This window comes from Brachyistius frenatus, unplaced genomic scaffold, assembly GCF_029030835.1.
Source record: "Brachyistius frenatus isolate BFR_SWC_R1_liver_20210118 unplaced genomic scaffold, ASM2903083v1 Contig_9, whole genome shotgun sequence".
In the NCBI taxonomy this organism is placed as follows: Eukaryota; Metazoa; Chordata; class Actinopteri; family Embiotocidae; genus Brachyistius; species Brachyistius frenatus.
The window spans coordinates 1,486,319-1,508,190 of record NW_027210608.1 but is presented as its reverse complement, the minus strand read 5'-3'; the positions used below and the strand labels follow the sequence as shown (position 1 = coordinate 1,508,190).

General features: G+C 41.7%; 1 protein-coding gene across 2 annotated transcripts; it reads left to right on the top strand.

The window, feature by feature from the left end:
• The first annotated feature begins 537 nt into the window (after window positions 1-537).
• LOC138616178 (COUP transcription factor 2-like) lies at window positions 538-7,655 on the top strand. 2 transcript variants are annotated; one of them, XM_069690302.1, is made up of 3 exons: window positions 538-1,663; window positions 2,971-3,495; window positions 5,402-7,655. In XM_069690302.1, exons 1-3 carry the CDS (start codon window positions 1,105-1,107, stop codon window positions 5,674-5,676), a joined length of 1,359 nt encoding a protein of 452 aa, XP_069546403.1. In that variant the 5' UTR covers window positions 538-1,104; the 3' UTR covers window positions 5,677-7,655. The 2 variants fall into 2 exon arrangements, with proteins under 2 accessions (XP_069546403.1, XP_069546404.1); XM_069690303.1 differs by having other exon boundaries at window positions 539-1,630.
• The last annotated feature ends 14,217 nt before the right edge of the window (window positions 7,656-21,872 follow it).

The window sequence follows — 21,872 nt, the reverse complement described above, 5'->3', positions numbered from 1 at the left end:
AACACTAGGTGGCATCAAGTAACTGCAGTTAGAATCCAGATCTGCCCTTCAGTGTCGGTGCAGACAGAAATATTCATGTGCAAATAAATGTGAGCTCTCCTTGGATATATTTCTGTTTAGTAAGACCGAGACAATGGTTTGACAGAATCGCAGCAACTATTGTTGACAAGCCAGTGCAACACACACACACACACACACACACACACACACACACACGCACGCACGCGCACGCACACGCACACACACACACACACACACACACACACACGCACGCACGCACGCGCACACGAGAGAGGAAAGGATGACAGACAGAGACAAAAAAAGAAAACAGTGAAGAGAGGAAATCTCACCACACTCGGCAAACCTAATTGAACCCGCTGCCGCTGCTCCCAGACCATCCTCTCCTCGCCTTAACTCCGCCTCAAAATCACGTCATCGAGTCACAGCCGGTGACGTGCGGACGCCACACTCTCCTCCTCCGTCCCGGAGCAAAGCATAATCAAAATCATCCGTCCATCTCTCTCTCTCTTTCTTTCTTTCTCTCTCTCTCTTCCCCCCCCCCTCTCTCTCTTTCCCTCTCCCTATCCCTGTCTCTCCGTTGTCTTTTTAATGTAACTTCTGAATGATCGGGAGAGCAGGGAGCGTCTGGAAAGCCTGGTCCGGTGTCTCCATCTCTGATGAAGGATCTGCACGCACGACATTCTGTTTAAAGCTGGACACAGTGCAGAAAGGATCCGATTGTGTGTTTTGGGATACCGCTGCTTCCCCTTGTGGATTTTGGCTCTGTCTTCGTGTCTCCCTCTGTGGATGTTATAGTGCATTTTAACGGTTTGAATGAAGCTGTCTTTTTGGATTTCCAGCGCGCCGAAGCTGTTTCTGGGTGACTGCTCGTTCTCCAGCCGTAAAGTCGCGCGTTATCATTTTATCACGTTACCTTATTAGCTCTATTGGTTTTCTATTCCGCTGCCACTTGTATTTAGTGTTGTCAAACAATGCCGCAGTTCCCTTGAAAGTGTAGCAGTGATTCATGCCGACAAATCGCGTGCGTTAATTATCGCGTAAAAAGAGGAAAGTTGGGCGCGCAAAGTTTTGGAGACGGTCGATATGGCTATGGTAGCGTGGAGAAACACCGAGGGCGTCGGGGACGCTCAAGGGACGCTCTCCTCCCCGGTGTCCCAGGTTGCACCTCTGTCTCTGCCCGGAGAGCTGACGGGACACATGAATCCGGCGCCCTCTCTGGAAATACCCCAGGCAGCAGCAGCAGCAGCGCCCCAGGGAGCACCGCCGCCCAATCCGTCCGGCACCACCGCCGCGACCACCAACACCAACACCACCACCACCAACAACAACAACAACAACAACAGCACCTCCTCCTCCTCCTCCTCCTCGTCCATGGACAAACAGCAGAGCCAGCATATCGAGTGCATCGTGTGCGGGGATAAATCCAGCGGAAAGCACTACGGACAGTTCACGTGTGAAGGATGTAAGAGCTTCTTCAAACGCAGCGTCAGGAGGAACCTGTCCTACACCTGCAGGGCCAACAGGAACTGTCCCGTAGACCAGCACCACCGCAACCAGTGCCAGTACTGTCGCCTCAAGAAATGCCTCAAAGTCGGCATGAGGAGGGAAGGTACGGGCTGGCATCCTCCTGTTGTTGCTATCGGTATAACCACATGCTATTATCCAGCACTACACGGTTCACACGGGACATGCGTATTATTCCGCTTGAACACACTGTCTGTCCTATTTTATTTTATTCATTTTATTTTTTTATTATTATTTTGTGCATGCTACATTTGCATAGCCTAGCTTGGGACTTCTTTGTGGACACAGTAGCCTACTTTGCGTCTCCTTTGTTTAGACCGTGACATTGAGAAGATATTAAATCCGCCTATTTTTTTTAATTTTTTTTAATTTTTTAATATAGGTTGTTCTCATTTTGATGTGTCCCGGATACAGGTTTATATCACGCAGGCCTGCAGCCTACTCGGCCGGTGTGTTGGTATTCCTGAGACAAGTGTCCGGGCTAGCCCCGTGTAGCATGTTTACTGTGTTATTGTCGCTGCCCTCCCGCTGTTCGGCTGTCACGCGCGATCACTGTGAAACTGGACCAGCGCGAGGACGCTTTCATTGTCACGTGCTCTGATTTAACGGCGACGTTGCTACATTTTTGGTTAATTTCGTTTAAATTGTAGCCTTTGAGCGCGTGACGGTTTTTTTTTGTTTGTTTGTTTTGATAGGTTATGTGTGTGTGTGTGTGTGTGTGTGTGTGTGTGTGTGTGTGTGTGTGTGTGTGTGTGTGTGTGTGTGTCAACTTGCCTTCGTTGTGCCCGACGGTGGGACAGGCCCGACAGTAGCCTGCTTCAGCCCGCTGTTACTGCCGGCCGTACATCGGTGCAATTTTAAAAGTTCTAAAATTGCAGTTTTATTGTCAACTTTAAAGTAGTTTCCTGCAGCTGTTACCACCGATGACTAACACCGAGAATAACAACAACAACAACAGGCCTTGTCGGCTGTGCAATCAAAGTAAAGTTACAGCAGGCCTACTCCGAAGTAGTTCTCATTAGAGGACATTATTTCAAAACTGCGACAGTTTTGCTGTTGAAGTGAAACAATTTCAAATACAACGAGGACGCGTTAAAGACACACAAACAGCCTCTGACCAAATCATCTCGGGCGCCATTGTGGCTCGTGGCCTAGAAACAGATTTCGAGCCCAATGTGACATTTCATGTCCGTTTGTGAGGAGTCAGCCGACCACAAGCGATGCTGGCTGCAGAAGAGATGGCTAATGGCCGAAAGAGGGTGTGTGTGTGTGTGTGTGTGTGTGTGTGTGTGTGCGTTTGAACTGACGTGTTGTTTTAAAAGATGCGCCGTGCATTTGTCATGTCTGTTTTCTCCTTAAATGTCAGCTGCGATGCTTTAAGCGCCTTCCAGCTTGACGTGGCATTTGTGCTGTTTTTCGTTGCAGCTGTCCAAAGAGGCAGATTACCCACTCAGTCTTATCACGGCCAGTTCGCGCTCACCAACGGAGACCCTCTGCAATGCCACTCCTATCTGTCGGGCTACATCTCCCTCCTGCTGCGGGCCGAGCCCTACCCGACCTCCAGGTTCGGCTCTCAGTGCCTGCAGAGCAACAACATCATGGGCATAGAGAACATCTGCGAGCTGGCGGCGCGGATGCTCTTCAGCGCGGTGGAGTGGGCCCGCAACATCCCCTTCTTCCCGGACCTGCAGGTACCGGACCAGGTGGCCCTTCTGCGCCTCACCTGGAGCGAACTGTTCGTCCTGAACGCCGCCCAGTGCTCCATGCCCGTCCACGTGGCCCCGCTGCTGGCCGCCGCGGGCCTCCACGCGTCCCCGATGTCCGCGGACCGGGTGGTGGCCTTCATGGACCACATCCGGGTCTTCCAGGAGCAGGTGGAGAAGCTCAAGGTGCTGCACGTGGATTCGGCGGAGTACAGCTGCATCAAGGCCATTGTGCTGTTCACCACAGGTAGGGTGTCTCTCTCCATCTCTCCCGCACCAGGCTGGACATTTAGCACCAAAAAAAACAACGTACAATTTAGGACACTGAAAAAAAAAAAAAAGATTTCCAGAAATATGTATTATTTATTCTTATTTATGAATACAATAGCAATAAAAACAAACACAAATTACTGCAGTAGACTGCATTGTAGCCTCCATAACATGGAAAAATATAAGGTCGTAAAATATGTTAAATGTCTTTAGGGAAATTAATCCGAATTATTTATTTTTTTTAAATTTTATAATAATGATGTCCTGAACATTGATATAGTGGAATATAAAAAGATGCTTAAAAACCCTTAACATACTTTTATATGAGCAGATGTTGGAAAACACAAAAACCCTGTTTTGGTTTTTTTTGTATGTTAATTGTGTATTTTTATGAAATAAAAAAATAGGGGGAAAAAAGAGATAAAAATTAAAATCAACATTTTGGGATTAAGTTCATCAAAAAACATTTTAGAGGTGATATACTGAAATATTTATTTTTCTATAATTTAAATGTGATCAGAAATATAACCTATTTGATCATTTTCAAGAGAAGATGAGGAAATATATCAGAAATGGTTTTTAATGTTGTGTTTTCTTTTGAAAAAAATCCCCTTCATATAGCCTACATGATGTGTTTATTGGCTGGGCTCTGCAGTGAACCCACGTGACCCTGCGCAGCTTGTCAGCTCTTAAAGCCACAGTTTATAAAGTGTATTATTATTTTCAGAGCATTTAAGAGGCAGTGAGTTTCAGGGTTCTGGTTGGTTTACAAACTGCATCGAATCCCTGCAGCTCCTAAATACTTTGTATGAATCATACAATAGTTTATGCAAATGAAAGCAGAGCTGGGCGTTTAACATTTGACAGCATCTAATATTTTATTTCATTGTTGCTTCACTTGAAAGAGACATAAGCAAAGGACTTTATCAAGCAGACTGTTTTATTCCATTGACAAGTTATTTATTATTTTATGCCCAAATAGAAAACTGTTAAATTCACTTAAAATATGATTTGCATTTATTTATTAGATAAATAACAAATTGCTTCTTTTTTTTACTTTTTTTTTTTTGACAGATCTAAATGAAAATATGAGTATTTCTTTTTTTTGTCACACCTTTGTATTTGTCTTTAAATAAGACTTTAAGACTTTAAATTATTTGGTTGTCGCTGCATTACAAAATGTGTATTAGTCACTCTGCAGCCTTTTAATAAGAGTCAGAGTGATGTTTGATGGCTGGATCAAAAGGACGAGTAGCAGCAGAGTAGAAACTAAAATAAGGTCTCCTATGTAGATCTATTTTCATCTCCATGAGCACATCAGAACACGTGTCTTAAAAGTGGGACACAGTAACCGCGCTTTAACCCCTGCTGCCGTCCGGCCTGCAGCGCTACAGTACAAACACAGTGGTCTGCTGTTTCTGGAAATGCAAAGGTCTCCCGGTAGTGCAGTTTGTGCTGTGGCCGTGCAGTGACACTCATTCGTACTGTTTCCTTATTTCGATATCCTAAACAGCATTCGTTTTTTATTTGATGGGAGCAATAGCGCCATCTTTGAACCCAGATGGCTCCAGAGTGATAATATCAAATGTGCAGTATTTTTTTTCACCACACGCTGCACTGACTATTTTTGTTTACAATTTTGACCCCTCTGTTCTTTTATTGCACTTCATTACCTGACCACGTCTGACTGACTTTTGTAATTATTGTTAAATAATGTGCAGAGAGGGTGTGCCTGCTTTACTATTCTGTCGCAATTTCATGCAGACTCAGTGAAAGCTGCCAATTATAAGACAATACATGTTTTATTCAGCCAGAAAAATTCTGTATTTTCACCTGAGATTTCACCTGCCTGTTTGTCTTGGTGTCCTCCTCTATGTCTGCAGATGCTTGTGGTCTGTCGGACATGGCCCACGTGGAGGGTATCCAGGAGAAATCCCAGTGCGCTTTAGAGGAGTACGTGAGGAGCCAGTATCCCAACCAGCCGAACAGGTTTGGGAAGCTGCTGCTTCGCTTGCCTTCCCTCCGCACCGTTTCTTCCTCTGTCATAGAGCAGCTTTTCTTCGTCCGTCTGGTGGGGAAAACGCCCATTGAAACTCTGATAAGGGACATGCTGCTGTCTGGCAGCAGCTTCAACTGGCCTTACATGCCTATTCAATAGAGGAGAGAGCTGCAGCGGTGCTACGTAGGTCAGGAAAGGTCCCACACCTCTAATCAAGTCATTTCAGATGGAGTGTGAAATCTCTGATTCAAACAAAAGAAAAGAAAAAGCTGCCACTTGAGTGAGATTATTAGAGGCATTTTAAGGGTAAAAATGTGATTTAAGGAATGATATGCCTTATTATTCTATGTTTATAGAAAGGTCCCTGAAATAAATGAGCGACACTGATGAATTGAAATGATTTCACCCCACTGGCAGAATTTTCCACTTGTTCAAAGAGAAACACGAGATGACTGGTTATGATGGACATTTTTTTGCAGTGTGGCGGCCACTCACTGTCTATGGTTTTTGGGATAACAAACAATATTTATTGGACCTGTGTGTATATTTATCGTGCTTGTAAATTATGTTTTGGATCCTTTTTAAAAAAAAAAAAAATTCCGTATTTTTGCCCAAGCCAGTGAGAAAACTGCAGGGATCGTCTTGTGTTGACCTGTTGAATATTTCTTTTCATTATTGTTGTTGTCGTTGTTGTTGTTGTTGTTGTTTTCATACCTTTCAGACATAGCACTTTGGACTAAAAGAACATTTCAGAAAGATTTAACACGAGTGTTTGAGACCCAACATCATCTTACTTCAGCCTGTTTGCTCATATTCAGACAGAACGGTGAGATTAACGCTCTGTTTTGGGTTCTTATTCTGATTTCATCATCGACTTACAATGAATGAGAACAGCAAAAATCATTTGGAAACTGCACTTCTCGTGGTCAGTGTTAGGTTGCACCAAGTAATGCATTACTTGTTAATCATTTGTTTGGTAAAACTACTTTTTTACATGAATATTCCCTTAAATAAATTAGATGATAGTTTGGCAGATAGATTTATTTCCTCTTGCCATAATGTTCAATTTATACTGTGTTTGCCTTTAAAAAAAAAAAACATTTAAAAAGAAGTATTTCTCCTTTAAATAGTCATAAAATTATGTTTATTTCTTATGAAATCAGTAAATTTTGTCAACTTTTCTGTTATTTCTCATTTAAACTGAGAGACAATGGGCAAGGCGGCTGATTCTGCTGCTGGTGAGTAAGGCTGTACATTAATCTGCTATTTTTATATATTCAGAGGGGTTACAGTCCAAATCCTTTTCCCCGAGGCAGGTAACGTTCTCACAGAGAAAAGAAATGACACTACGAGATTAATGCATTACCAAATACTTCAAATTCATTTATGTTTCCAGAACTTTTACACTGACTTTCTCAGAGATTTTTAAGAGCACTGGGTCTGATTTATTGCTAGAATTTCTTAATGGGATAAAGTGTACACAACCTCCCTTATTACTCATGCATTTATGAGCCCAGGCCACGTAAAGGCACAACAGACCACTGCAGGGTATTGCTGAAATGAGTGTGTGTGTGTGTGTGTGTGTGTGTGTGTGTGTGTGTGTGTGTGTGTGTGTGTGTGTGTGTGTGTGTGTGTGTGTGTGTGTGTGTGTGTGTGTGTGTGTGTGTGTGTGTGTGTGTGTGTGCGTGTGTGTGTATTTGTGTTTACTTCTTTTTGACAACCACTCTGATGTACTGTGAAAGCATATTGGTTAACATATTGGTACCGTATTAAATTATAACTCAAGATTTATAAATAAAGTGTATTTGGTTTATTTATGCCGTTTATGAAAAGTGTGTTTACGTTTGTGTGTGTGTGTGTGTGTGTGTGTGTGTGTGTGTGTGTGTGTGTGTGTGCGCGCGTGTGTGTGTGGGCACGAGACTTTTTTTGTATGTAAATTGAGAGAGAGGAGCCAAGTAGAGCTGTCTGGTGTCCCGGAGCCTGTCTGTGACTGTAATACTGCCACTAATTGGACAATTTAATCAAACTAATTGCCTCCAGTGAGAGTGACAGCTGTAGGTGAACGTCGGGATGGATTTCAATTCTCCTTATTCTGCTGGTATATTGGGCTTCATCAACCACTTCTGTTGACAATTATATATATAAAAAAAAAAAAAAAATACACCGAAGCAGAACAAAAACTGTTGATCTGGCTCATGAAATGTATTTATTTGATCATTTTAAATCAGGTTTTTGATTTTATAGTGCAGTGTTATGTTTTATTATTTTCACATTTAATAGAATAAATCAATTCTTTGTATTTTAATTACTATTTAAAGTGTCTAAAGAGAAAAGAAACAACAATGAAAACACACAAATCCTCAGATTCTGACCAGATATTTCAGGATACTTAAATTTTAATATAATATGGTTTAACCTACATTTTTAGAATGCCAAAATAAAAGCATTAAATGTTTTTCTCATGTAAAAAAAACCCAACAAAAAAACCAAACAGTTTTTACTCAAGTTAAACCAGTTTTTACACTTTCACAGCTCTTTCTGCCATTAAGTGCTGCGTCCTTTCACAGAGCTGGTTAACAATCTGCATAGGAGGAGAGAGCAGAATGAAAATGGAGTTGTAATCTGTCCACGGTGCCAGATTGAGGAAGACGAGAGGATTAAAACTGCTTCTTAGTGGACAGAGAGCTAATGAGGGGCCCCTGAGTGCTCTGTCACTACAGTTTACCCTGAGGAGGATGAAGCTGGGTGCTCCACGGCCCCTGGGTGTTCTGGGCCAAAGGGCCAACGTAAAACAATGGAGCATTTTCCCACACACGTACAGGTCCAAAGAGAAGAAAATGACAAAAGGAGGCTGATCTAGTGGAGGGAAAGCATTTGAGTTCAAGCTGAGGTCCGTGAGCTCCACTCTGCTCAAACTGAGCTTCATGTGCGGCTTCTTTCCCCGGCCTGAGTAATAAACAAGAGAGAGCTACCTCTGCTGCGTCTCAGGCGCGGAAGCTGGATCGGTCATTACGCAGCCCGCTGTGCACTCAGCCAATCCGCTTCCAGGAGTGAAAGTGTGCAGCCACTCGGATCATTTCAGACTTTTTTTTAAATATTAATATTCAGCGAGTCAAGTGAGGACTCACTTGCTGAACCTACATGTTCGAGTTCACAGGAAGCTCTCAGGGTGTTCACAGCTCAAGTGGCAGAGGAAACGTAATCAGAAATAAAAAGTTGAAAATAAAAGTTGATCAATATTCAATATTATCTGATGATTTAAGTATCCCCTTTCTCGTGGGGCGATCCATTAAACCTGGTTTACGATTATTTGGGGTAATTTTTCTAGAATATAAAAGCCCATAATATTTGATTTGAAATTATTTATTGATGAGGACGCTTCTGGAAAGGTCCTGAAACTGTGTTTAAGACAATAAAAATGAATTTCACTCTACCCGTTTGAAGGAAAAAACGGTTCGGGGGACTGAAGAAGAAATTATATGACGTCAAGTGCATTTCCTATTATCTTTATTATCACAGCCCTTCAACCGTTTGGCTGTTCAACTGTTCCGTGTTAACTGTATGTAAGCACAGATCAAATTGCTTTTATTTATCTTGTTTTTTTACGCTGGCTTTTAAAACTTTTAGTGCGGTGGAACAATAAAAACAGGGCTTCAATAGAATTAATAAGGAATAACTTATTGATTGTTGGTGATTTAAATCGTGTTGATTGCTGTTTTTTGGGGTTGTGAAATAACTTCTGCAGCCTTTGAATCCGTTTCAGTGACACGCCTTAAACCAAGAATAACGACTGTGAACGGATTCATTGATTTTCTTTCTCAAAAATACAAGTTCAATGTCCTCATGTTGGTTTAAAATATCTATAAAATGTGATTTTACTGTTTTAGAGTAGGGTATTATATAAATCCAGAAGATTTTCTAAGAAAAGAGGTTTGGGGAAAATCAAAAGAACGCGACGCCCTTTATTTTTCTCTTAAATAGGCTGAGAATCGTGATCAGTCCTCCAAAACAAAAACAACAACATTGTTTTAGTTTTTCATTTGTACATGAAGTTACCCTGCATACCGAAAAAGCAGCTTTACGGTCGTTTTACTTTACTTTGAAAAGCCCGTTGATAGATGACGAACCTGTGCCTCTGTTGTATTTCTGACATTTGTTTTAATGCGTTTCACTGCTTCGGTTGAGTTTAATAAGTTAAACAGGAAACGTATATAATAAAACAACGGTAATAATTCTTAGAGACTCCTGAGTAAACTGTTGATCCGCAGAGTTGGGACTGAAATGTTAGTAGCCTATACTTGAAACGGAAGTTTCTTAATAATTAATAACTTGGAGTCGCTGTGGATATATTTTAGAAGCGGATATATAAGAGTTTTACACAACTCTTCCTGTTATTGCTGTATCTGTTATTTAAAGGATCAATTTATTATTAATATTAATAGGAAAAAGAAAAAGAAAAAACTCCAGTTCTGAAAGGCTGAAATGCATCCCTCCTTCTGCAACGCAATCGTTTGAAATACAAAAAACTATTTTTTTTCCAATTTCTTTTAAATTTGATGACGTATTTTTAATCTTATCATTTTTTGCAATTGTAATATTAGAATTTTTAAGATACTGTTTGACGTGTTTTCTTAAGTTTATCTTGTGATAGCAAAGTCTGAGTGGAAAAAAAAACAACCCGGGTGTGCTTTTACAATCAAACACTTTAACTGTTAACAACGAAGCCCAATGCAGGAAAAATAAAATAAAATCTTCATAAAAAGTAACACAAGGAAAAACAAGCCTATGTAGGCTACATAAACTGTATATTTTTCATTAATATTGCTGCAGTGACCCGGGGTGTGTGTGTGGCAGTATAAGAGAATGCTCCGCCGTCCTTTCAGGTATTTTATCCCCAGAACTCCTCTGATAGAATATTTACCGGAGTAGAATGTTTTTAATCAAACATTAATAAGTGTTGGATTTTATTTTGTAGGAACCTCTTAATTTAGTCGTCATTTTTGCGTCTTATTGTGAAGCTTGTATTTATGAAGCACGGCCGCCCTGGACTTTGTCCCATTAAGGAAAGAGCAACAGTATATTCTGTACAGTGGTTTAATTTAATGCCGTTAATCAGCCTTAACTTACACTGACGCTAAAACAACCAACTCTTTTATCCTATGAAGTTCTTCTTCCTGGAGATTTACAGCCTGCTGAAGTCTGCACGCACACGAAAACAGGACTAAATATGTTACAAGTGGATAAAAGTTCATTGATTTGATACAGATGGCCGCTGTATGTTCAGGGGAAGTAAAAGAAAGACGTAAATAGCTGAAATGAGACCTAGTATGTGGAAGCTGCGTTTAACGGACCTGAAACATTGAAGGTTTCACATTTTGTGCGGAAAGTCCATTGAAAAGTTACAGTTCAAAAATTGCAAGTGAACAATTAATGGACTTTTTTTTTTTTAAATTCTTGTCCTTCAATTAAATGTTGGAAATACTGTGTAAAATCCGTTTCAAGAGTCTTTATCCATTATTTTCATCCTCAGTGAATTGTGAAAATGAAACCATAACTCCATGGTCTCTCTACACATCGTCATGGATACATTGACTGTACATCCATCTGTGTGCAAAGCTGGCAAAAGAGAACAAGTTCTGTCCTTCCTCCTTTATTTCTCTCCGTTGTCCCCCAGTTGCCCTTCTAATCCTGTTCTACATGTCAGACTGACATCATGCCACCCCGGCTCCCTGCTCAGATGCCTTCCAGCTGATGGTGTGATTCAAGAGGTTCCCCCTGCCTCCCTTCAGTGACCTTTGACCCCGGCTTGCCCTTTCACCCTACACCAGCTAAAGAGAAGGGAGATATGAGACTGGTAGGGGATGATGTGCTGCAGCACGAAGCCACCAGACTCCAGCAGCTCTGTCGCGTCATTTAATGTCATTTATGAAACCATGTGACTGGAAAGGTTATTAATACTCACAGGGAAATCATCTTTAAAGGAGCATTGCTCTCAAATCCTCCCTGACAATATTCAATTTCTGTCATTTTTTTCCTCATTTGAAACGTGAACATTTCCACCCAGTGAGGCGACTGCCACGCCTCAGCGCGTCCATCTGATGCTCATGGAAACGAAATGTTAAAAGCAGTGAATATGGAAGGAAGCCTGTCTGCTGAGGAGCCCCCCTCGCAAAACATTTCAGCCACTGAGGAGGAAAAAAACACACACACACACACACACACACACACACCAATCAGCTCAAGGACTGTACAAAGAGCGGTCTGTTGTTGCTAAGAGACAGATGCAGAATAACCTCCATGAGAAACCTGACCATGACCCTTCCTCCTCCTCCTCCTCCTCCCAAACAGTCTCTGCCTCTCCTACCCAATTACCACTGCACATTAAAGCTCACCTCTGTCACATTAGAGCTGAAGCAGGAGGGTGGAGGAGGGAGCGGAGTTTGTTTTAAGGAGAAGCTGCATGGAAGATTTTGTATTAAAGCTAAAACAAACCCGTTTTTTTTTTTTTTTTTTTTTTTTTTTTTACATGAAAGAATGAACGTGGTTTGGGCGCAGCCGTCATGGAGGGCTGGTGTTGGTGCTGGAGAATGGGCGGAGTTTGGGACGTATAAGAAGAGGGTGGGGGTGGGCAGAGGGAGTCTGTCAGACGAATGAGAAGATGAAGATTTGACAGAGAGATGACACAGAGTTCATCTCATACGAGGGCTGCCGATTAGTGCGTTTGTGGCTGACAGGTGGAGTCCCAGGGGCGCGTCTGTCACCGTAGTCTGTTGCCAGGCCCGGCCCCCACCACCTCCACGGGAGACACCCATGGGCGGGGATTTGCCACAGACACCGCGGCACCTCATTGGCCCAGCCCCGGCGGCCCGGCCTCCCTGTCGAAGCCTAGATTAAAGCTTTATTGTGCACGGAAAGCAGGGCGAAAGTCATGTTAATCCCCCATTAATACATTGCTATCAGTGATCTGTTTTTACAACACGATCCAAACAAGCTTCCTGGAATGGACATTAATCTAAACGAAGGCACAATAGATGTTTTTGGGCCGATGTGAAATTCCATTTTTTGTTTGTTTTTGATATGTACTGTTGCAGCAGTGCGTGGAGGCTGAAAAGCAGAGTGCTGAGAGGGCCTCTGCTGTTGCTAAGATCCATTAACATGCAAATCTTCCTTTTAAAAAGTTGTTTTTTTCTTTACTGAAACGGCAACGGGGGCAAAAGGAAAAAAACATACTGAGATGAAAGAAAGAGGACAGTATGGCAAACTCAGATGAGATCAGACACTCATTTTTTGGGGATCTTCTAATATCTATCCAATATCTTCCAATATCTAAAGGAAAAGTTGTTTTCAGACCGAGGATGTATATAGAAAACTGTGTTCATCAACCATGACAGCTTACTTTATAAAAGTACTTGACTTTGATTCATGTGGAGAAAGTATTCAGATTACCCACTTAAAGCATCTGTAATCAGTATTTTTATGATAACAATACAAAATAAAACCGATATGATAATGTAACAGGGGTTGTTCATACAGAGAGCCGCTCACCTTTGGCTTTAAGGAGCTTTAGGGAGCTCATCGTCTCGCAACTTAACTGATGTGGTTCATTCTCGCTGCTCTCGTGCAGGAGGCAACAGTTTTCACTGAAAAAGTTAAATACAGCTCTTATGGTAGTAAAACACTGCTATCTTCTACTAAGAGGAAACAAATAGGCCTCCATGTTTCATTGCAAAATATTCCATCTAAACTGACAAAAGTAGTTAAAGGACCAATATTATTGATTTTTAATATGGGACGACTGCAACTGTTAACAACTCAGAAAGGTCAAACCCATAATCTACATAAATTGATGTGTTTACTGAAAGAGAAGTAATCCATCACATCACATCACAACACTCACTGCTGCCCAGAGTTAATGGATCAAAAGTTACACAGTGACGTAAATCTGATTAAAACCCAATTTAAACCCCTCTGGCCACTATTCTTCTGGTCTTATTGGAAAATTAAAACACTTACAAACTTATAGACATTAAATTCAGTCAGACACATCTAAAATATGTAATATAGTTGACATGTTGAGCAGACCTGAGACTGTTAAAAGGTCTCCTGCCACAGTTATGGTGCCATTTCCACAAAATCCCAAATCTCCTTTATTCATGTGGATTCAATCAGAACGGTGAAATTAATAATACTGTACATTTAGACATAAACATGGTGTCTAGCATCCTTTCTGTGGTGACAACATGGTTGAAAGTGCTTCAACTAGTGTCACACAGTGATATAGAATAATGCATTGGGGCGGCACGGTGGTGCAGTGGTTAGCACTGTCGCCTCACAGCAAAAAGGTTCTGGGTTCGAATCCGGTCCTGGGCCTTTCTGTGCGGAGTTTGCATGTTCTCCCTGTTCTCTCCGGGTTCTCCGGCTTCCTCCCATCATCCAAAAACATGCACCTCAGGTCAGGTTACCTGGCACCGCGGTCGTGGCAGCATCTCCCCCCTGAGAGCCCCCCTGCTGTAGTGAAGACATTTCCCCTCGGGGATTAATAAAGTGTATAAAATCAAATTCAACTATCAATTTACCAATTATCTTCTTTTTTTTAATGCAGGTTATTTTTTTTTTTAAAGCATTTGAAGTTTTATTTTGAAAAGTCAGGAGAAAAATGAAAACAAAAAGTCCACTGATGTTATAAACTTGTGTCAGGAGCTCTGAGCATGACAGTAAACTATCAAACAGACGTCTCAGTGATGCATAACGACATGTTTTGGCCACTAATATGAAGTTTCATCAGCCTGTGAGACGTGCCGGGATAATGGAGGTATTCTGGAGTTCACCGTTCCCCCGTGTTTGCATTTGCTTCGTAGCGTAGCATTGTTCCGAACAAAGACGGAGAGACTTTGAGTCCCTTTTCAGCACTTCTTAATCACATATGATCATTCACGGGTCACAGGAATATTGTCCGTGAGCTGTGACCTTTGACCTCTTGATCTCCTGACTACCGGTTGTTTGTAGACTTACTGATTAAGGAAATTGGATGACAGCGGATAAGTAACGGACTGAAAGTCTTCTGGTACAAAACTGCAGCAAAAAATAAACAGTTTGAATTTTTTAACGACTTTGTGACGTCAAGAAATAAAAAAATAAAAATGATGAGTCCTCTGTTTGACACAGGGAGGCTGTTCAGGATCTTTAATTGTCCCTCTGCTCTGCATTTCTTATTACAAGCAGTCAGCGTGATATCCATATACATTTTCTTCAACGGTTGTATTCTATTTTAACGACTCTGAAGACTTCGTACGGTTCAGTCTGAGCCCCCGTTTTTAGTTTGGAAACTTCTCACTGGTCTGGAGAAGATCTCAGACTGTGATTGGACGACTGTCTGTGACAAAACTTTTCATTTGTGGTTTATCGTCTGTTTCTCATTCACCTTACAACAGTCACAAAATGTGTTATTCATCCATCAGCAAGAATAAAGCCCAAATATAAAGTGGTTTAGTCAACATCTTTTATCATTTACCAAACATTTTGCCAAAACAATTTGGGGGTAAGTGCCCCTGGTGCTGGTTTCACATGACTCTGCTGACCCACACTAACATTTTTTAATTATTATATATTAAATACTAGTTATTATTTTAAGGGTGTGGGTATACCGTGTTTTCCTGGAGATGGGACTCTGCTGCAACGAAACCTATTTAAGTGCTGATGGAACATTTGGAGTTGTACTTCCTGTTTAGAGCGGCCGGGAGGTGACGGTGTAGATCACTGAGTGAGGAAAACATCAAATCCAAACTGAAGCTGTACATCTTTACAGTACCAGTAGATGCATTAGTTCAGGCTGAATTGTTATTATGTTGCACAGTGTACACACCTTACAATAGCTGTGTGATTTAAACTAGTGTTGGAGTAACAGCAGGTATTTTACATGAAGTGCATGACACTGTTGTATGTTTCATTTTACAGAGTAGAGAATCCAGTACAAGTGAGGATTATTGTCAGTTTTTTCCCCCCAAAGTTTTTCAATCACTTCTGTGTTTCTAACTAATATGATATAACAGCATACTTACAGTTCCTCATTTATGAATGTAAAGACAATATATTCATGGTATTGTTTAAATAAAAAGTCCTCCATTTACATCCGTGATGTCCAACAAAATGAAGAGGGGGAATCTTAATCCAAAATCTAGCACCAGTTTTACATTTGGTTGTGTGTAAAGAGAGTCTCTCCATTTAGATGTGTTATGTAACCGGAGGCTGTAATCTGTTATATAATGACAGAGAAAGTTAAATGTACTGTACTTAAATGGGTCGGTTCCAGGATTTGTTTTTATCTTGCTGACAGAATTGTTTGTTCCCTCCAACATCTGATAATCTAATAAAATATCAAAGATTATCGGAAAAATAAATTTAAGTTTACACAATTTGAACGCAACCCTTTGAGATCCTCCAAGAATTTGCTGCATCACAAACACATTTACATTATTTATTGTGGATACATAATGTAGCTACAGTGAACAAAGTGTTATTTTTAGATCTCAGTAACGTTTAACTACAACATGATGTGTTAATTATTTGATCTGTAGTAGTTAAGTTCAAACAAAAATTAAAAAAAAAATAAAGAACTTCCTGTGTGCCAGAGCACCAAATTAAAAGACTGGAGCCAAATGTGTCTACAAAGTTGTATTTTTTCATAAATTTGACTCTGATAGCAAGCTGCAACTAATTATAGCTTAAACTGCGATATCTTTTAAAAAATTTTGTTAATATATTCTTTACCCGTTAATTTAATAATTTGCTTGCAAATTGCCAATTATATCAATATATTTTGATGTGACATCTACGTAATGCTTTTTACATCCAGCTGAAAGTCCAGAACCCAACATTTACTCTCATGTATGACTAAAGAAAGCAGCACAAATTCACACCAACTTAAACCAGACATTCTGTTGTACTTTTTGCTTTAAAGATGACTCAGTTTGTAGTTTAGTATTTTAGAAGAGGAAATAGAAAATATTTCATGAGCTACATATGACTTGAATCATATTATAGAGCACTAAAGGTTTGCAAATTTACTGTCAAACATGTTTTTATATGACAAATGTAAGATCATTTACAGTATTTGTATCCCTAGAGATTGGCAAAATGAAGATGATGATAATTTTGTGTATTTCACAAGAAAAAAAAAAAAAAAAACGGGGCGAGAGGAGAGGAGGAAGAGAGGCCGATGCTCCAGAAGATCTCACACTGCAGATGGTCTGTCGGCTCATTTCAAACATAAAAATACAAACCAGCATTTCTCCATTACCTGCATGTGGCCCTCATAATGACATCTTGACTTCGTCGTCAAGAGAAACTCGCACTGACTGGCTGAGTTAGTGGGGAAAAGTGATTTCATCTCCATCGGATTGAATCACATTCTGTCACAGAAGGTCTGAACTGCTCGGTCCACTCTTGATTCCTCTCTGTGGATATTTTTGGCACTCCGACGTGGCAAACAGAGAGATGCACGGAGAGAGAAAAGAGATGGGAGAGAGAGGCTCACAGAACTCCCCCGGCAGGCAGTGTGTGAGATCTGGGGCCCCGGGGCCCTTTGGATGGCTCACGCTGAATGGGTGCCCCGGAGAGGTGACCAGGCTCATTGAGAACAGGTTACGAGGGGAAGGGAATGCTTTTGGTCTGCATTTGGCCCCCTGACCCACTGTCCAACGTCTGCCTTGGCAGCTTTGAAACCCAACATATTTATTTGCAACCCTCTGAAGAGAGAGGGAGGAGCGGCTGTCAGAATAAAGTCATCGTCCTGCTGACAGCTTCATCTGCTGTTGAAGGGCAGCTATGACAGGCGCACAATGTCGCTGCGTCGGGCAGCCCTGGGCAAAGGACTGTCATATGCGGACATGCTGGGAACCTCCCCTCCTTCCCCTCTCCCAAGCTCCCTTCATACGCCAGAATTATTTCTTTGGCCCAGTAAGAGACGTTTTTCATCTCAAGTGTAGAGTACAAAGATGTCAGCTGGCAAACATGTGGGAACTCTCTGCTGCTTAGCTACTGTGAACTTTTGCTTTCTTTTCATTCTAAGACCTAAAACAATAAAAATCAAGGAAACATGTATGTAACCCACATCTTGATATCTTCGTGCCAATATAAATATCCAAGATTCATCACCATAGAAAAGAAATTGAATTAATCTATCCCACTGACCAAAATATAACTCTGCAATTAAAAACGTGACATATTTTCTCTTTCTTCACTTAAATTTGTTTCTCATTTGCTGATGAATAAGAAGTATTTAAATAAATTGAGATCTCTGAAGACAATTTAAAAAAAATTCATACAATTCATTTTGACAAATCACACCAAACTACCGCCTGATTAAGATGTATAAAAAGAGGTATGAAATGACATCAGAGCTACCTCTGTTTACAGGCCATCTACAGGTAATTGCATTAGCAGAGCTCTGGGTGGTGAAAGCAGCGGCTCCTCGACCAGCTGGCATCATGGTAGTACGCACAGGGCACCCGGCATCCTCTCCTATCAATAAGTCATTATCCGAGCCATTCCACTGATGGGCATCCAGCAGCCCTCTCTGCAGCTCAGACAAAGAGGATGTAGGGGGAGGAAGCGGAGGGAGGGGAGGAGGAGGAGGAGGAGGAGGAGAGGAGGCACATGCAGGTTTTAGTGTTGGAATGCTGCCCATGTATGAGGTGTTGTTCGTGCCAAAGAAAAGCAGCGACACCACAGCTGCCATACCTGAGCGATCACACTAAAATTAGCGTTCCATTTAGAACGGCCGGTGTTGGTGCAGCTCCTGATCTGAAGGTGGAAAATGATCCAAGGCACGGGTGTAATTTCTAACAGGGAGCGGCGGGACTGGGGCTGGAGGCACGGGGGAGGGAGGGGGGGGGGCAGACCCCTCTCTTTTTCAAAATCCTACTTCTGTCCCTCCGCCCACTTTTAAACTTTCAGTTTTATTTACTCTATAAGATCCCTGCAAACACTGTCGCTATAATTAAGATGAGAGAAGCTCTGAGTTTGTAAAATTGTTGACACGCTCGTCTGAGTCGCCCTCAGGTATTACTGACAGTAAAGCTCTGAGCAGCAGCGAGTGATTAAGTGATTCCTTTTTTTTTTTTTAATGCCCTAAATACAAACTCCCAGGCAACAAAAACACACTCACCTGCTTTCACGGTGGAGGTTGCTGGGTGGAAGCAGAAGACGTGGAAGGTTGATTAAATATATATATAGTGACGTCATCCACGTGAACATTGGTAATTCTAAAAAAGCAACTTTGTGTGTTTGGGCTTTTTGTCCAAAAGCAAACTGTGTTTTAGGTCACTGAAAACAGTTGTTTTTGAAAACCCCCTCAGGAGTGGAGATTTGAATTTGTTTACATGAGGCAACATTTTGTGCAATGGCACACATGATCAAAGTAGAGCTGGCTCTAATCTGACAAACGGGACTTCGGATATGTTTAAATATACTTTTATAACTCTTCCACTAGAACAGAGGCATCAGATGAAGGTCAATGCTAAACATTTCAACACCGACGACAGACCACGACGACAACGTCGCTGGTTTTGGGTCAGACCTGTTTGGAGTTGGTTGGACAACTTTGAGAACAAACCGTTTGTTGCTGAAGATTTTTGAGAAAACTTTGGTTCGTAAAGGACATCATGTTGGTTTCGGACGCTTTTGACAGCACTTAAATTGTGATTTTGCATGTTGAAAAGATTTTAGAAGAAGGGAAAAACAACATTTTCAAAAATACCCATATATGTGTGGACAAGGATCGTATCTGTTTATGAACCGGAGCCGACTGACCTTGGCTTGCCTTGCTTTCTCAACTGTGCCTATGCGGTAAAAGTAAGCTGCCTTAGGTTTAGGCGCCAAAACTACTTGAGGAGAAGATCATCTTTTGGGTTTAAAAAAGCAATTTAATCTTGGTAGCATTACGTTTGTCACCGAAGGTATTTTACATAAGTTAAATACGTTACGTAATTTAAGCAACTTACTTATGGTACTTAAAAGAAATCCACGTTGACTTCTGCTGTCCCGTTGACTAGAACACCGTTCTCCAGGGTGAAAGTGTCGTGTTTGTTCCGTTTAAACTCCACCAACATGGACGTTATGTCTCTTTGCCCTTGGTCAAATGACCTCGTTGTTCGACCCTGGTTATACTGGGCGAGGCCAAACATGACTCTGACACGGTATCCTCTAGTAGACTGACGTGCAGTACTCTGTGTGATACTAGGCTGTATTATCACAGTCTTATTGCTGCAATACATTTTATACATTTATATTAAATGTATACTATAAATATTTACATATATATTATGTAATATTATATATTACATATATATTTACATTTATATTAAATGTATATATTTACATTTATATTAAATGTATAAACTTAGATTACAGTTGTGATATGAATGTAAGTTCAACTGGGAACTTCTGACTTGTGGGCCTCATCACAATAGACCTATTGAAACCTGACCTGAAAGTATACATTCAAAGAAGGAGACACTTTATCTGAGGGGACCTGAGTACAGCCAGAGAGGGAACACAAACACTGGTGGAACCATACAAACTAAAATGATTAGTTTTAAAGACAAATATATATCAAAAACTGAAAGTCCCATTTCCATCTCCTGCAGCAACAACTGCAGTTACTATAAATGAAAGGAAATTACATCTGCACGCTCAGTGCCATTCAGATTGGGCAGCATCGGCACAATCACAGACCTGAAAGTAGAAATTGCACCCACCGACTCTGGGACCAGGTCACGCCTCGATGCCCAGTAAACCTGTGAATCGAACACAGTCCTTCAGGAAGTAGATGGATCACTCATGACTGTGCTGTGCTGTTACAGTGGACCGTTTCTTCCCCAACAAATGAACAAACAAACCAAACTGACCAATTTAACGAGTCTACGTTTGTCATTTTAACTGTCAAAAGTGATGATCAGCACCACTTAAACAAATCGGAAACTGCAACCTGGTCATATGTCCTGATTGGCCCTGGTACCATTTTTGAGAAATCTCTCCAGCATGTAGTTGAACTGGCCATTGCAGTGGTTGCTTTTAAAGGCTGTGTTTTTCGACATGGAGCAGTCGGTCTGAATGCAGCCTGGAGAGGATTAAAAAAAATCCAGAGGAATGCTGCTGCTCCCCACACGCTGCCACAAAATACCTGAACAAAAGCTGAACTTTGCTGCGGCATTAATTACCCCCCATACACCCACAACATCAGCACTAAATCTCTCAGCACCGTCTCCACCATCAGCTCAAATTACCATCCACCTCTAATTGATATGAACAATAACAGAAGAAAGCTTGTTAATGGTGAACATAATTGTCCGAGACAAAAGGCCAAACACGGCAAATCACACTTTACAGCAGGAGCGAGCAGAAGGCGACGTCTGGGCTGCAGCCAGTGAGCGGCAAGAGATATTTCACAACAGATATCCATCTAGCACCTGAATCACATTTCATTACTGGGTCACCCAGTGAGCAGAACGCCGGACTCCAGTAGCTCCACTTACAGCCTGACACACAACATGGCAGTATGTCTGCTGGTAGATTTAATGTTTAGGAGTGCACATGGCAACGGAGTGACTGCTCATGTGAGTATTACGAAAGCAGGTGTGTGTGGAGGTGCGCTATCTAATGAAATATTCAAATTGCAGACCTAGATAATCATTTTCAAATTAAAAGTTGGAAAAAGCTGCTTAAAATAAATGTATTTGCATTATTTTTAAGGATCCCCTGTGGAGTCCCTGCCAGTGTGTGTACGCTTGCTTCTCATTGCGTGACTAACTGCAGCCCGTCGCAGATGCTAAACAAGGTAGACAAGACTTAAATCCTTCACTGTGCTGATAAACTGGCTCACTACTCTCTCTTTCTAACACATCGCTGCGAGGAGGAGGGTTAACTATCAGCTATAATGTGTAACTGAAGATCCACCCCCCCTCCCCCTCCCCCCCCCCCTCCGGCTTCACTCCTCACACCCTCCCAGCGCCTCACCACCCTCCTCCTCCTCCTCCTCCTCCTCCTCCTCCCTCCCCTCCCAGCATCCCCTGCTGCTGTTGTTGGGGTGGTCTCTGCTTCTGCTGTCACCAAGCTGCTGGTCTTTCAGCCGTCCCGCTCCCTTCCCTCTCCCCGCTTTTTTTTTTTTTTTTTTTTTTGCCGTTCTCTTAGGCGTCACAAGATTACTGAAGCAGTGCTGACATCTCTATCAGCCTGACCTAACACTCTGCCCTTTTCCTCCTCCTCCTCCTCCTCCTCCTCTTCCTCCTCCTCGTGCACTCCAGAATCCATCACACACGGGCCTGAGCTGCACACACAAAAAAGAGAGAAAAGAATAT